This window comes from Emys orbicularis, chromosome 1, assembly GCF_028017835.1.
Source record: "Emys orbicularis isolate rEmyOrb1 chromosome 1, rEmyOrb1.hap1, whole genome shotgun sequence".
Taxonomy (NCBI): Eukaryota; Metazoa; Chordata; order Testudines; family Emydidae; genus Emys; species Emys orbicularis.
In genome coordinates, this window is record NC_088683.1 from 50,015,224 (window position 1) to 50,030,281 (window position 15,058).

The 15,058-nt window shown below is 44.5% G+C and overlaps 1 protein-coding gene across 3 annotated transcripts in view; it reads right to left on the reverse strand.

Annotated features, from left to right (window-relative positions):
* ST7 (suppression of tumorigenicity 7) overlaps positions 1-15,058 on the reverse strand; it is a 242,127-nt gene that overhangs the window by 71,443 nt on the left and 155,626 nt on the right. For 2 of the 3 annotated variants that reach the window (XM_065405250.1, XM_065405241.1), the window contains exons 6-9: positions 14,324-14,399; positions 11,654-11,671; positions 11,339-11,553; positions 6,259-6,356 (exon numbers count right to left, since the gene is read on the reverse strand). In XM_065405250.1, the coding sequence (XP_065261322.1) occupies positions 6,259-6,356; positions 11,339-11,553; positions 11,654-11,671; positions 14,324-14,399 (407 nt within the window). The remainder of the gene's footprint in view (positions 1-6,258; positions 6,357-11,338; positions 11,554-11,653; positions 11,672-14,323; positions 14,400-15,058) is intronic. The other variant, XM_065405260.1, reaches the window with a different exon arrangement.

The following is a 15,058-nucleotide window of genomic DNA, read 5'->3' on the forward strand; positions in this document are numbered from 1 at the left end:
AGGGTTCAAAAAAGAACTAGAAAAGTTCATGGAGGATAGGTCAATCGCTGGCTATTAGCTAGAATGGGCAGGGATGCAAAACTATGCTCTGACGTGTCCCTAACCTCTGTTTGCCAGAAGCTGAGACTGGGTGACAGGGATGGATCACTTGATGATTACCTGTGCTGTTCATTCCCTCTGAAGCACCTGGCATTGACCACTGTCAGAAGACCGGACACTAGGCTAGGTGGAGCATTGATCTGACCCAGTATGGCTGTTCTTATATAAGATATGTTGACAAATATCAATATATTTTCTATTCTTCTTAATCCATGTGTGAACAAGGGTGGATATACAAATACTTTGCCAGTCTTATCTATCAACAAAAAGTTTATATTCACCAGTGCCTAAAGTATTGCATTTCTGATATGCTCATGAAATAAATTGTAGGTGGAAATGGAAGGGGCTGAAAATTCCTTTGTCTCTAAATTTGTTAGAAACAAGGTATTTTGGTTCATATTTTGCACTACTTCTTCAGCAGCCAATATTACATCATATCTCCTCAAATCTGAAACTCATTTCATTCATCTCAATATTTTTCACTATTCTCCTCTTTCTGACTGACTATATGTTAAATCTTGGAGGGTGGGGGTAGTGGGTGTTAATAGTTGCATTGTATAGTTATTAGATAAATGTTACAAATTATCAACATTACAGGTGGCTGTGACCCTTAGGGCATTCCAATGCCAGAAGGCAAGGGGCTCATTGGATCAGGTAATAAGTTTCACTGGCCTGACCATTTCACTGTACCTCAGCTCACTATGGTTATAATCTGTATCTAAAAGGTGTCATGTAATATGTCACTGAAAAACTAACAAACCATTGATCATTAATATTCTTGCATGAAGGATGTATGCAATGTGTATTAAGAGTTATGGATATATACTGTAATGATGACTAAAATGTGTTTAAGCCGGGCATGTCAGGGGGAGTTGGTAAACAGATCTGCCCTAGACAAAGGAATGTATATTTGTTTCTCTGACCAGCTTAGTCATCAGGCAGAGACAACGACAATATATTAACATATTAGGTAAACAAAGCTATCAATCTAACGAGGGGGAGGAGACAACTTCCAGCGGGGAAGAAAAACTTTATCTTGGCTATAAAGACAGGGGGGTCTGAACCTCAAGTGATAAGTAAGGCTACGTTTTAGTCATGGGTATTTTTAGAAAAAGTCATGGACAGCTCACAGGCAGTAAACAAAAAAATCACAGCCCGTGACCTGTCCATGACTTTTACTATATATCCCTAACTAAAACATGGGTGGGGGGCTGCAGGTGCTCTGGGGGGGGTGTGGTCCGGGGGCTCTGCGGGTGCTGGGGGAGGTGGCCCAGGACCCCCGCTGGTGCTGTGGGGGAGGGGGGCAGGTTGGTGGGGTTTGCAGGCTCCCTACCCGGCTCCACTTGTTCCTGCAGTTCCTAGGCGGCGGAGGGGTCAGGGCACTCCGCGCGCTGCTCCCGCCACAAGCGCTGGCTGCACAGCTCCCGTTGACCGGGAACCGCAGCCAACGGGAGCTGCGGGGGGTGGGGGCCGCGGGCACGGGCAGCGCCCGGAGCCCCCTGGCCCCTTTGGCTAGGAGCTGCAGGGCCACGCCAGTGGGAACTGGGGAGCCCCCCACCCCGATGTAAGCTCCACCCCGCACTCCCAAATGCCCTGCTCTTAGCCCCGAGCCCCCTCCCACACACCCAAACTGCTGCTGCTGCAGAAGTCACGGAGGTCATAGAAAATCACAGAATCCATGACTTCTGTGACCTCTATGACAGATTTGCAGCCTTAGTGATAAGCAATTGAATCAACTGATTGCCTACAATATTACTGTACTATAAAAAGTTATCAAGTGAGGTGTTCATGAAAGCCCATGACAAATTGGTGATTAATATTGTCATAAAATGTATGCCTTAACACGCAGCCTCTTGTACTTCTGTGGAAGGTCCTGACTGAGGGAAAGTCAGCCATGCCTGGGAAGAAGGAAGATTAATGAAAGATACCACATTGAACAAAGCCTGAACCTTGCTAGAGTAAGTTTCAGACTTTCAGATGCGTGTTTTCACTTTTATTTACTTGTAACCATCTCGACTTTTATTTCTTTTTCTTGGCATCACTTAACCTATGACCTATTGTTAATAAATTTGTTTTATTTTTACTATAAACCAACTTACTGTTGTGTTTGAAGGGAAGGGTGTATCTGCTTTAGTTAAATTAATAAGCTCTGATGTGCTTTTGTCTTTTAAAGGAGCAAACAAATCTTATTTCTCTGAGTGTTCCAGGAGAGGGCTGGACACTTCAGGGCCCACGGTTTGAGGAAAATTCGGGACTGGGAGTGTGTTGGTGTCACCCTGCAAATAGTAACTAAGGCTGGTGGAAGCCAGAGTGGGTCTGTAGACAGGCTGCAGGGCTCAGAATTACATCTAGCAAACAGAGAGACATTCAGTGTGATTAGCATGCTTGTAGGCTGGCTGTGAGCGTCCCAGGATGGGAGCTACAGCAGCAAAGCACTGTAAGGCACCCAAACTTGCAAGTAAGGTGACCAGACAGTAAGTGTGAAAAATCAGGACAGGGAGTGGGTAATAGGCGCCTATATAAGACAAAGCCCCAAATATCGGGACTGTCCCTATAAAACGGGACATCTGATCATCCTAGTTGCAAGACAAACGGTGACATAACCCCTTACTGGTGTGGACTGCATCCTGAACCCCATGACAGTAGCACGGGTAGTTAAGGTTACTCAACACTTTCTATTCTATTCCCTTTTGCAAAACTTTAATGTTTGGGCTGAAATTTTCATGATGGGTGTCTACGTCAGGCTGAATTGTTTAGTTTGTTTTTTGAAAGTTGCAGCTAAAACGGTTTCGCCATTTCACGTCTGAGAATGATATGAGGGATAAATAAATTGGTTTGCCCATATCAAAAATATTCGTACAATCATTTCACTGAGAAGCTCTACTGCTTCCCTGTTTTGGAGTATAGACTTGAAATTTGGCAAGAGGTTGTCTTGGTAACAGGGATGTGTCTCTTGCCATCCCCATGAAAACTTCCCCAAATTTGGCTAAGTTACAATCCTCTGAAAAAATTGCAGATGCTCAGCAGAGACTTGTTAGATCTGAGCAGCTTAATTGTCCAAAGATTCCATCCTGACTGAGCACTCTCCATTCCCCCAGAGCTCCTGTGTGTCGACTGGACTGCGCATGTGCGATCTCCAAAGACCAGTTGAGAACACTCCATCCTTTGACTGCATGGGCTGAGCTATATTTCCCTGCAATTGCTCTTCCTGGAAGCCTGAGGCGACTGTGACACCAGGCACAGGAAGTGACGGCACAGAAAAACTCCCTTTCCCCTGCTCTCAATGCTCCTCCTGCTAGCACCCAGGGAGCATGGAGGGGAAGGAGGAAACAGCCTGATTTGAATGCAGAGGGGTGAAGAACGGAGGGTGGGGAGGAGCAAGGGATGGGGACAGTAATTAAACTGGCCTGAAAAAAAATGTGTGTGGGGTCTATCATCACCCCAACATCTACCTGTCCTCCTGTTCAGCAATTAATCTGTCCCTCAACCACCAAGTCAATATTGCTACAGGCACCATCAATTCTGTCCCCACATCAGTTCTCCCCCCTCCAACCTAGACATCAGTTCTGCTCCCACATCAGTTCTGCCCCTCCACAACCCTCCATCAATGCTGCTCCCACATCAATTCTGCCCCCCACCTTCCCTATCGCAGCCTCAACTCTGCGCCTCCTGAAACTACTGGGGTTCTTCACCCTGCTCTCCCCAGCCAGGTGCTGCCAACAAGGAGAGACAAGGGGGAAAGGAACAGAGGTGCCAACCCATTGCGCACAGAAGGGGAGGGGGAAGCAGAGCAACGCTGAGCTGCTGGGCTCTTTCTGCTGCCTCCTCTGCCCTCCTATCCTGTGACAATGGTGCCCTCTCCCTGAGAGGAGAGGGAGAGAACTCTGCCTGCTTCCTACAGCATCTCTGATTTGCTGCTCTCCTGTGGGCAAGTAGGGAAAGTAGCCAATCAAAGGGGGTTTTCTCCCAGGTGGTATTTAAAATGTGCACCCTCAGTGACCCACCTCCCTTTTTATGTGTTGTTTCCTGGGCCTGCAACCCATTGTGATCTTTAAGCACTGAGCAGGGAGGAACCCAGGAGGATAGCAGGAGCTAGGAAAAGGGGTGGGGAATAGGAGAAGAAGGGAATATGGAAAGGCTGGGGGACACAAGGACAGAAGAGTCTGTAACCGCTGAGCACACTTCCCTATAGAACCTGCATTCCCGAGTTTCAATATTCCTTTGCCATCTAGCAATTATCTGTGAAACCTTTTGGCAAAGTTTCTCATCCCCCTTTGGAATTGTTCACATAAAGAATGACAACCTACTACTGTTACTGGTCACTCCTTTAGCTCAAGAGATAGAGGATTATGCTGTATATCGGATGATGATGATGATCCATCCACAGGATGGAATGTTTGTTTTTTTTCAATTTTTCAATTTTTTTTTAAACATAGGAAATTTTCATTGCCTATGCAATCTTAATTCAGCCCCCTTGTTCACATGCCTTATGATACACAATTTAATTACATTTTCCACAGGATCCCTGTGTCATTCAGTGCACAGCATGGACCTACTCTGGGGATGAATCAGCTTGTGTAGGGAAGGGGATTGTTGTCTGTAGGACGCCCGCTTCCATTTTTTGCAGAAGTTGGAAGGTGTGTAGTGAATGAGGCAAGGGATTGCAAGAAGAGAGAGAATGATCTCATGGTTAAGGCAGTTGAATTCTGCCCTGGAGAACTAGATTCTATCCCTGCCTTTGCCACAGAATTCCTATGTGATGCTGGGCAAGTCACTTAAACCAAACTTTTCACAGGTTGTCAGTAACTGTGTGTTCCTCATTTTCTGGGTACCTGACTTGAGATCCTGGGGTCTGATTTGAAGAAGTGCTGAGCACTCACACCTGCACATGAAGTCAATGGGAGCAGTGCTAAGGACATATAAGGGGCTATATAATACTAAGTACTCTGGAAAATCAGGAGCTACATCTCTCAAATTAGGCACCCAACATTATGGATACTTTTGATCATAATATCTCTGTGCCTCAGTTCCCCATCTGTAAAATGGGGGTAATAATACCACTTACTTTACAGAGGTATTGTGAAACCAAATTAATGGTTTGTGAAGCACTCAAATCCTGTAGTGATGAATGCTAGAGAAAAGACCATGAGGAAATAAAAATTCTGTTTTCAAAGCAGGGTTTGAATGGTGTGTAGTAAATAAGGCATGGGCCACACATTGACCAATATGGATAAAGCTCATATATTGAACAGCTCATTAAATCAACATCATCCATTCTATGGACTGAATGAGGCAGGGATCCTGTGGAAAAATAGTACACCTCTACCCCGATATAACGCTGTCCTCGGGAGCCAAAAAATCTTACCGCGTTATATCGAACTTGCTTTGATCCATTGGAGTGCACAGCCCCCCCCGGAGCACTGCTTTACCGCGTTATATCTGAATTCGTGTTATATCGGGTCGCGTTATATCGGGGTAGAAGTGTATGTGATAATGTAATTAAAGACTGCATCATAATGCATGTGAACAAGGGGACTGAATTAAGATTGTACAAGCAACCCGAATCCTGGCATTTCCTAGCATTTTCCTTACTTTACCTTGCAACCTTAATAATCTTCTTTTAACATAGTTTATAAACAAATTAGACACTAAACCTATCAGCAGCATTCTTATTGACAGCTATATGTGTAATCTGCAAGCAAACTGAACATCATTTCTATGCTATTGATTTCAAAGGACATAGTTACATGCAACTATAAATAAGGCTAAGATTTTGTCAGGGTTATTTTTAGTAAAAGTCATGGACAGGTCACGGGCAATAAACAAAAATTCATGGAAACTGCGGGGCTTGAGCGCAACAGGGGGTGCAGCCATAGGGGGCGCACAGTTCCCGCTCCTGAGCTGGCTGCAGCTGCAGGAAAGGGGTGCACAGACCGACTGCAGCCCCTTCCTCCCACCCCCGAAGCCACAGGTCAGGGGCTGCAGCCATCCAGCCCCAGTTGCAGCAGGGCAGGGATGCACAGTCCCGCCTCCAGCCCCAGCTTCAGCTGCTGACAGCTGAAGCGGAAGAAGTCACGGAGGTCCGGTAAAGTAATGGAATCCGTGACTGCCGTGACCTCCATGACTAAATCGTAGCTATAAATACAAATCCAGACTCACATCTCTCATCATTTTTACAGCTTCCCTGGTCTTTCCCAGCTTTCTTGCACACATTGCCAGCCTCCGCTTAATGTATACTAACACATTAGTATCTCGTCCTGGTGAAGGGAAAAAGAAAAAAAGATTAAAAAAGAATAGATAAAGCAAAGGTCCATTTAACATTCCCACATAGTATAAACTGTAGCTGTCCCTCTGCATTTTTATCATTTTTGATCAACAAGGACACTATAGCAAATGCAATGAAGAACATGGGGCTAAATTCTGTTGTTGGTTACACTGGCCTAGGTCTGGTATAACTCCTCTGAAGTCAACAGAGTTACTCCAGATATACATTGGTATTAATAAGACCATCCCATATCTATGGAGTACAGTCAGCCCTCAAGTTATAGAAGTCTTCTAAACATGAGAACACTACAGCATATAACAATCAAAGAAGGGGAAGGCTAGTCAATTAATACATAAAACAAATGCAGTGTTACAGTTAGCAACAAATTACTCTACTTGCCTATTTATCAACTAGTATAGCAGTCAATACTTGATAAAGATAATAGGTTGCTGCAGGGTGGCTATAAAAGTGAATGTCACCTTCTGCATTAGGCTTTGTATGGGTTAAACACCATACGTTCATTATAAGGAAAGGCAGTTCATTTTGAATTTCTGTTTTACATTACTGTTGCCCTATTGCTTTTGACATTAACAGATTCCAGATATGACAATATTATGGAAGAGAAAATGCCCTGATAACAAAGAAGGCACCAAAAAGTAACTAGCTGCAGCAATGGCTCTCGAAGATAAGTCATTAGATTCTTGTCTTATTCTTTCTGTGAGAACCAAGAATCATTCTCTGACTATAATTACAATATGTCCTTCTAACATGCTTTTGGACCAACAGGAAATGTGCATATAGTTAATCATCTATAAAATTACCATATAAAGAAAATATAACACACCTGCTAGAGATTATCTTCATGTAGAACATGCAGCCTTTAAAGATTTTGAGACAATAGTTCTAACATTTTCAAGTCTTTAATAATAAGAACAAGATGTGTGCTGAAAACATTCCAAGTACCTACAAATTATTTTAAAGCTGTGATTATACTTTTCAAATAGATTAAGCAACAGGTTGAAAGGTCTGACTTTAGAAGAGAAAATAAATAATGCAGAAGAAGGAATTTCTTCAGCTGTATTTTATATTATGTAATTCCTTATCTCTATACTGAGTCCTATATATTTAATAAAAGACTCATTAGTTACATCTGTTTTCAACATCTATATATGGTGTAACTAATAGGGTATATCTGTCAAACTGGGACTCCTTAAGAGTTATACTGATTGAAGAAATGGTCAAGTGTATTTTCTCATTATGACATCAAGATAACCCTTTAAGCCAAGATTTTCAAAAGTGACTAGTGATTTGGGGTACATCTAAAAGGCCCTTTAAAGGAAGGGTTCACAGCACTTTCTAAAATTCAGACCCCATCATGGTGTGTCAGCTTGGGCACCCAGAATCAATAGTCACTTTTGAAAATCAGAGCTTTACTGTTTAGAACATTAAATATGGTGTGCGCACGAATGTATGTACACATGCACACAAATGTAGGCATTTGCTAGGGTTTAATAAGGAACATCATGGATCCCACTTGTGAAAGACTAACATGTCCACTCCTTCCCATCCCAACAGTGTCATGAAGGTTTGGCAACAAAATAATAAATAAATACTTAGCAGTGAAACTCACCCTTGTGCAAAGGGTCAGCACACTGTTTAGACATCAGTCATTAGAGTAGATTTTAAGTAGGAATGAAGTGGTGCATAGGCCTTCACCTGTATCTCACTCAATAATTAATTGAATCTCACAACACTCCTGTGAGGTGAAGTATCATCGACACATTTAAAGATGGGGAAAAGTGAGTCATTTTGGATTTGTCTGCACTAGCAATTTTTCTAAAACTTCCCACAGTTGCACTATTGCTGGTTCGACTCTGTTGGTGGTATCATAGTGAGAATGCTAGTATAGACAGACAGCCCTGGTGACTGCCAGCATTTGAACCACTGTGCCATTTAGACTTGCTCTGAGTACAGTGAGATAACACAGTGACTAACATGCGGTGGCCTGTCTATGCTTTGCTTTCACACCATTGCTACCAAATGTGGTAGTGCAAAGATGGGAAATCTTAAGAAAATTGTTAGTGTAGACACAGCCAGAGAAATTAAGTGACTTGTTCAAGGTCAAACAGGAAGCTAGTGGTATCCTGACTCTCAGACTTGTTCCTTCATCACAAGGCCATACTGTCTATGAAGACCCAAACTCATCTGTTGCTAGGGGAATGGGGGGAATACATGTAGGGAAATTAGTGAGCTGTTTAACCAGATGAACTCCTTGATTCCCCGTACAGAACTGATTGCTTATCTCTTCGTACTGCAATTTTTAGAAGCTGAGAGTTGGTCCAGTCATATTTGTATCTATTATAGGGGGAATGAGTAAGGATCCTTACATTTAGTATGCTTAACACTTTCTCTGATAAAGGACCTTGTGACCTTTTCTTTGAGAAGCCACTATTTGCAGTAGACCTTTGATGTTCCACAGGGGGAATGCCCTCAGGCTACAGAAGTGTCTTTTTTTTTTTTTGTTCCATGAAATTATATCTCAGCAAAAGCTGAATGGAAACTGTTAATAATTGTCATAGCCTCTCTCTCGCTTTTGTTCCTCAGTTGTATTTAATAGAATTCATTTTTATTTTTCCTTTAAAATAACATAGAAACTTACATAGAACCTGCCACCCCATTTTATTTAGGTTGCAAAGGCAAGCACTTGAAAGTTAGGAAATGCCAGATTTACAGTGTCTTGATTGGGGTCCCTTGTTCACATGCATTATGACAGTCTTTAATTACATGATCAAATATTATATTTTCCACATAACTTCTGCCTTACTCAGAGCACAGAATAGATGCATACAGGAGCAGAATCAAGATTACATGGGGAACCATAAATCTGCTGGTGCCTGAAAGATGCTTGGAGAGGTCAAGTACTATAAGTACCTATTTTCTCAAAAAATGTGAAATCATTGTGAATGTATCATTCTAAATACTATTATATATCCAATAAGGATATAAAATAATATCATCATCTTTAAAAAATTGCATGTTTTCAGGTATAGACTTGTTTGTGCTTTTGGGACCAAAGATCATAGAGGTCTGTCAAAAATTCCACTGTGTGAGTGTTCTATAGGCAATCTTCCAATTAAGTGAAGTTGCCTAACACTGTGAATTCACGTTCCAGAGGAACGTGGATGCATACATATATGTCCATACTTGTATTTATGCTGTTCGCTGGCTTTCTCCTTTACTTCTTTAGTAGGACAAGAATAATTTAGATCTGGTGGCTTCACAATCTTTTGTGCATTAACTGACAGTGACATTTTTTATATATATTAGGTATATGAAGCACCTAATAAACATCATGTACCTGTCATATCCACTACATCTGCTTTATCAAACTTAGTCAATAAATTAGTTATCAAAAAATTATCTAAAAGTTTTAATCAATGCTACCTATTACTCCAGTGTTTGACTTATTTTTCTGTTTTGTGTTTCTGTTCAGCCCATATGGGGATCTCTCTTAATCTATCCATTCTAACTTTGCCAATGTCACTTTAATGAATGGGTCTCAATAGCCTTACCCTATATACCATATAAAATTAAGTTGTTATGCACTGGCTCTTACAGCTGGTGAAAGACTGAGGAATGGATATAACTTGCAGAGCACTCATTCCATCTAGACAAGATCTCCCAGCCCTACCACCAAGTTTATTCGTTTGTCCCTTAGCAGCCACCTACAATATAGCCCTAAATTTTCAGAATGACTAGTGATTTTGGGTGCCTCATTTGAGTCGCCTTGAACAGACCTGCTTTTCTCAGCATCAGGTCTCTTTAAGGTGTTTACATTTGGATACCCAAAATCCCTAGTCATTTTTGAAAATGCGGGCTATAGTGGCTGTCTGGTTTTTCTGATATGCGCTGCCCATTTCCAGCTGTAACTGGGACACATTCAAACAACAAATGATGACTAAGGCTAAGATTTAGTTATGAGTATTTTTAGTAAAAGTCATGGACAGGTCATGGGCAATAAACAAAATATCACGGCCCGTGACCTGTCCATGACTTTTACTACAAATACCGATTACTAAATTTCTGCTCCTGGGCCACGCTGCTCTGGGGGGCCCCTGCTCCAGCGGTGATGGCTGTCTGGCCCTGGTGGCCCACTGCTCCGTGGCCCCCAGGGACTGCTCTCGTGATGGCCTCCAGGGCTGCCCCCGGGGCGCTGCTACTTGGGTGGTCCCTGTGGCCCTGGGACCAATTCTTGGGTACTCCCCGGGGCCACTGCTCCATCCGCCCCCGGGACTGCTGCTGTACAGGCACTCCTTGGGGCTGCTCCCAGGACCAATGCTCAGGGGCTCCCCGAGGCTGCTGTTCCGGCCACCCCCAGGACCGCTGCTGCTTGGGTGGCCCTGGGCAGCTGGTCCCAGGGACGACCCAGACTGGGGCCGCCACCAGGACCGCTGTTAGGCCACACCTCGGGGCCAGCCACACCTGCTGCTGGTGGAGCAGCCCCAAGGCCAGTCGCACTGGCTGCTAAGGCTGACCCTGCGGCCAGCTCCTTGGGTGCCCCGCAGCCAGCTGCACTGGCCGCTGCAGCTGCGGAAGTCATGGAGGTCGTGGAAAGTCACAGAATCCGTAACTTCCACGACCTCAGTGACAGAATCGCAGCCTGAATGATGACTTATATTTTCACTCGTATCATTGCTGAGATTATGAGAAAACCAGGCAAAAAGAACCGAAAGAGACAATAAAGACTCAGACCAAATTCCAATCATTGTTAAAGATGTTCCCAATTCTCCAATGCCTTGTACTTTGAGTACTCACAAACAATGTCATTTTACTCTCACTTCACATAGGTATAAATGACTAAACTATGCGCAAGGGAAAGGAGAAAGTCAGGCCTGAATAAAAAGATTCCTAGCAGGCTGAAGAAATTCTCCTCTTACTCTCTAGAATTATTAAAGAAATTCCAAAGAGACTTACTGTGTTGGGCTTCATACTGGGCTCCATGGTGCTGTAACTGCTGGCTACGCCTGTAGCAGCCCTCTCCTGCTTTCAGAGCCTGCTTAAACAGCTTCTCTGCCTCCACAATAGTCGTTGCTTCCTCTTCAGCCAAGAGAATATAAGCAGTGGCACACCTGTCAATGAGATCAATGACAAAAAGCAATAATTCATGAGACGGCGAAGTCAATCCGTAGCTATCAAACACAAACGCATGCGGACTGGCAAGGATATATCAAATATACAAGAAATTCTGTTTTGTTCAGGCTCCTTTTTGACAAATCTTTGTACAGTAACTATATTCGTGGCCAGATTCTACATTCTTACTTATGCAGAAGAATATTTTACTACTGGAGTAGTCCCAACGAAACTAATGAAGTTGCTCGTGAAGTAAAAGTACTGCTTTATGTAAATAAGGGTGGTCAGATCTGGTCCTAACATCATCATCATCAACTCACATGAGATCTTTAGTTCTAAGTATTATTATTGTCAGCATATTATATGGGACATTTTTGATCTTTTTAAAATTAAATGTTTTTGCTGTATGAAAAGAAACAAAGAACTGAACCAATTACAATAAAATAAGAAAAAATTCAAAGGTAATTACAATATAAAGCCATGTTCACCCAATCATATGATAATATTTTACATTTGTTCACTGTTTTATGTAATTAGGAAAATCAGAGAAAAATAACCAAAGAGAAAACAAGAGATCAAACACTAGGAGTATAGTGAAAGATGAACTGCAGAGCATAGTTCATGGGGGGGAGGGATAGCTCAGTGGTTTGAGCATTGGCCTGCTAAACCCAGGGTTGTGAGTTCAATCCTTGAGGGGGCCACTTAGGGATCTGGGGCAAAATCAGTACTTGGTCCTGCTAGTGAAGGCAGGGGGCTGGACTCGATGACCTTTCAAGGTCCCTTCCAGTTCTAGGAGATAGGATATCTCCATTTAAAAAAAAAAAAATAGTGTATCAGTCAGATGCAAGACATGCCCAACACAGGCAGAAAAGAGCCATTATGCAAAATAAAATCAATCTCCAGCTCTGGTTCACAGGACCATCAATAGATGGGTGGAAAATAATAGGTTCTCTTGTACATGAGGTTCCTCTGAATAGACCAGGTTTAGGCCTATATTTTACTACTCATGCAAACTTTTCTAAGCTTTGTCCTGGTGCACAAGAAAATTCCTGTCCAGGAATTAACTATTCCTTTTCTCCTTACTGATAAAGAAAGTTGGGCAACTATTATTAAGGCAGTCAGTTTACCTTAGCTTGGAATGTAAACCTACTTCTGGCAGATACCTGAGTGGAGTCATTCTCTTTTTATACACTTTTATAGCACTTGTATAGCTTGTCATGCCAAGAAAGCCTCATTGAAATGAACTTATTGTGGGATCATAGAAATCCATGATTTTTCATTTAAAAAAATTAATAGTGGACTCATGGACAATAAAAATCCCATAGACTTGCATGTTTTTTACATGATATCAAATAAAATAAATAAATAAATATTAGCTCTTTTGCTCTTGCCTCCATCCCCAACTAGGGTTGCCAACTTTCTAGTCGTACAAAACCGAACACCCTAGCCCCTCCCTTTCCCTGAGGCCCCGCCCCTGCCCTTCCCCTTCCCGAGGCCATGCCTCCCGCTCACTACATTCCTCCTCCCTCAGTGGCTCGTTCTCCATCACCCTCACTCACTTTCACTGGGCTGGCGCAGGGGGTTGGGGTGAGGGCTCTAACTGGGGGTGCAGGCTCCAGGGTGGGGCCAGAAATGAGGGATTTGGAATATGGGAGGGGGCTGCGGGTTGAGGAAGGGGGTTGGGGTGTGGGAGGGGATGAGGGCTCTGGGCTGGGGTGCTGGCTCTGGGGTGCGGCCAGGGATGAGGGGTTTGGGATGCAGGAGGGGCCTCCAGGCTGGGAGGTGGGTCCCAGATGTGGGATTTGGAGTGTGGGAAGGAGCTCTGAGCTGGGGAAGAGGGTTGGGGTGCAGGGGAGGTGCGGGCTCTGGGCTGGGGCCGGGGATGAGGGGTTTGGGGTGCAGGAGGGTGCTCCGGGTTTGGGGAGTCAGGGCTCAGGGCTGGGGCAGGGGGTTCGGGGTTGGGGCGTGGGATTACCTCAGGTGGCTCCCTGCCTGTCCTAGTACTGCGCTGCGCATGCCCCAGAAGCAGCCAGCAGCAGGTCCGGCTCCTAAGTGCGGGGGCCAGGAGGCTCCACACGCTACTCTTGCCCGCGGGCACCACCACCCCAGCTCCCCAGTGTGGAGCCGGTGCCAGGGGGGAGGGAGGTGAGCGCGCGGAGCCCCATTGCCCCTCCACCTAGGAGCCAGACCTGCTGCCTGCTTCCGGGGCGCAGCACGGTGCCAGCCAGGACAGGTAGGGACGAGCCTGCCTTAGCTCCGCAGCACCACCAACTGGACTTTTAACGGCCTGGTCGGCTGTGCTGACCGGAGCCACCAGGGTCCCTTTTCTACTGGGTGTTCCAGTCGAAAACTGGACACCTGGTTACCCTATCCCCAACTCCAATAGGGAACTATCTGGTGCCACCTCTCCTCTGCCAAATACACTCATCATTCATCATGAAGCAACATGTTTAATACTTCAACATGCTCATTGACATCTCATTGGCCTTTGCATTGGGCCTATGACTGCTGCATCAGCAACTGCCAAAGGGGCTATGCTATGCCACACAAACAGATAAGGAGGAAATGATCAGATATCAGGAAATCCATTATGGGTTCCTGGAACTTATCCCCTGCAGCTTTTCCCCAGCACCTATACTATAAGGTCCACTTTTATAAATGCAGAGCTATTACAACATACAGCTTTGGCTTTCCTCACAGTGTCTTGGTCTTTCTGCAACAGGCCTGTAATTAAGAATAAAAATCTTTTTGGCAAAAATCAGTGCCCTAAGCTATTATCCAGTGGATTTTTAAATGACAGGAAATAATCCTAATGTTACTGTCACTTACTCGTTCAACTCCAAGGCTTCGTGTGCTGCAGAAATTCTGGCTTGCGGGTTTCTCTCTCTCCAGGCTTTTTGCATTACTATTCATTAAAACAAAGCAAAACGGTGGCATGTCAGTCACTGCAGCATTAACAGGGAGAATTGACTGCACAACAACAACTCGATTAATTGCTTTCAGTCTGACTCACTGCTGAGCATTTCACAAACCAGGAGGTTCAGCCAGTCACTCAAAAGACACATAATCAATTTCAGTTGCTCTCCTCAATCCCTATGGTTAATCTTTCATTACAGCTAAATCTGGACTAGGGCTAGATCATGCATAGAGCTGCACTGTTGCACTAAAGGGGAGGGAGAAAGCATAGGGACCCTCTTCCTCCCAGGACGGGTGCAACAAGGGGAGTTTCAGGGGGGCCCAGCCCTCCCCCCTCCCCGACCAGAACTGTAAATTAGGCCCAGCAAGCAATCCCTCATGACAGAGGGGTGGCCGGGTCAAATTTGAATGCCACCCCATGCACCTGCTTGGCCATTTCTCTCTCTCTCGCACACACACACCCCTTGGCAGTCCTTCCGGTGCCGAGGGGCACTGGGAGCCCCCAGTCCACAGGAGGGTGGGAGGATTGGATCTGGGCTTTTGGTGCTTCCTGGGGAAATGGAGATGCAGAAGGAGGATGGATTCTGGGAGTCCCCGAACTGCCTGGCCCCTGATGGAGATGGTGCTCTTCAGCCTGACTCCTCTCAG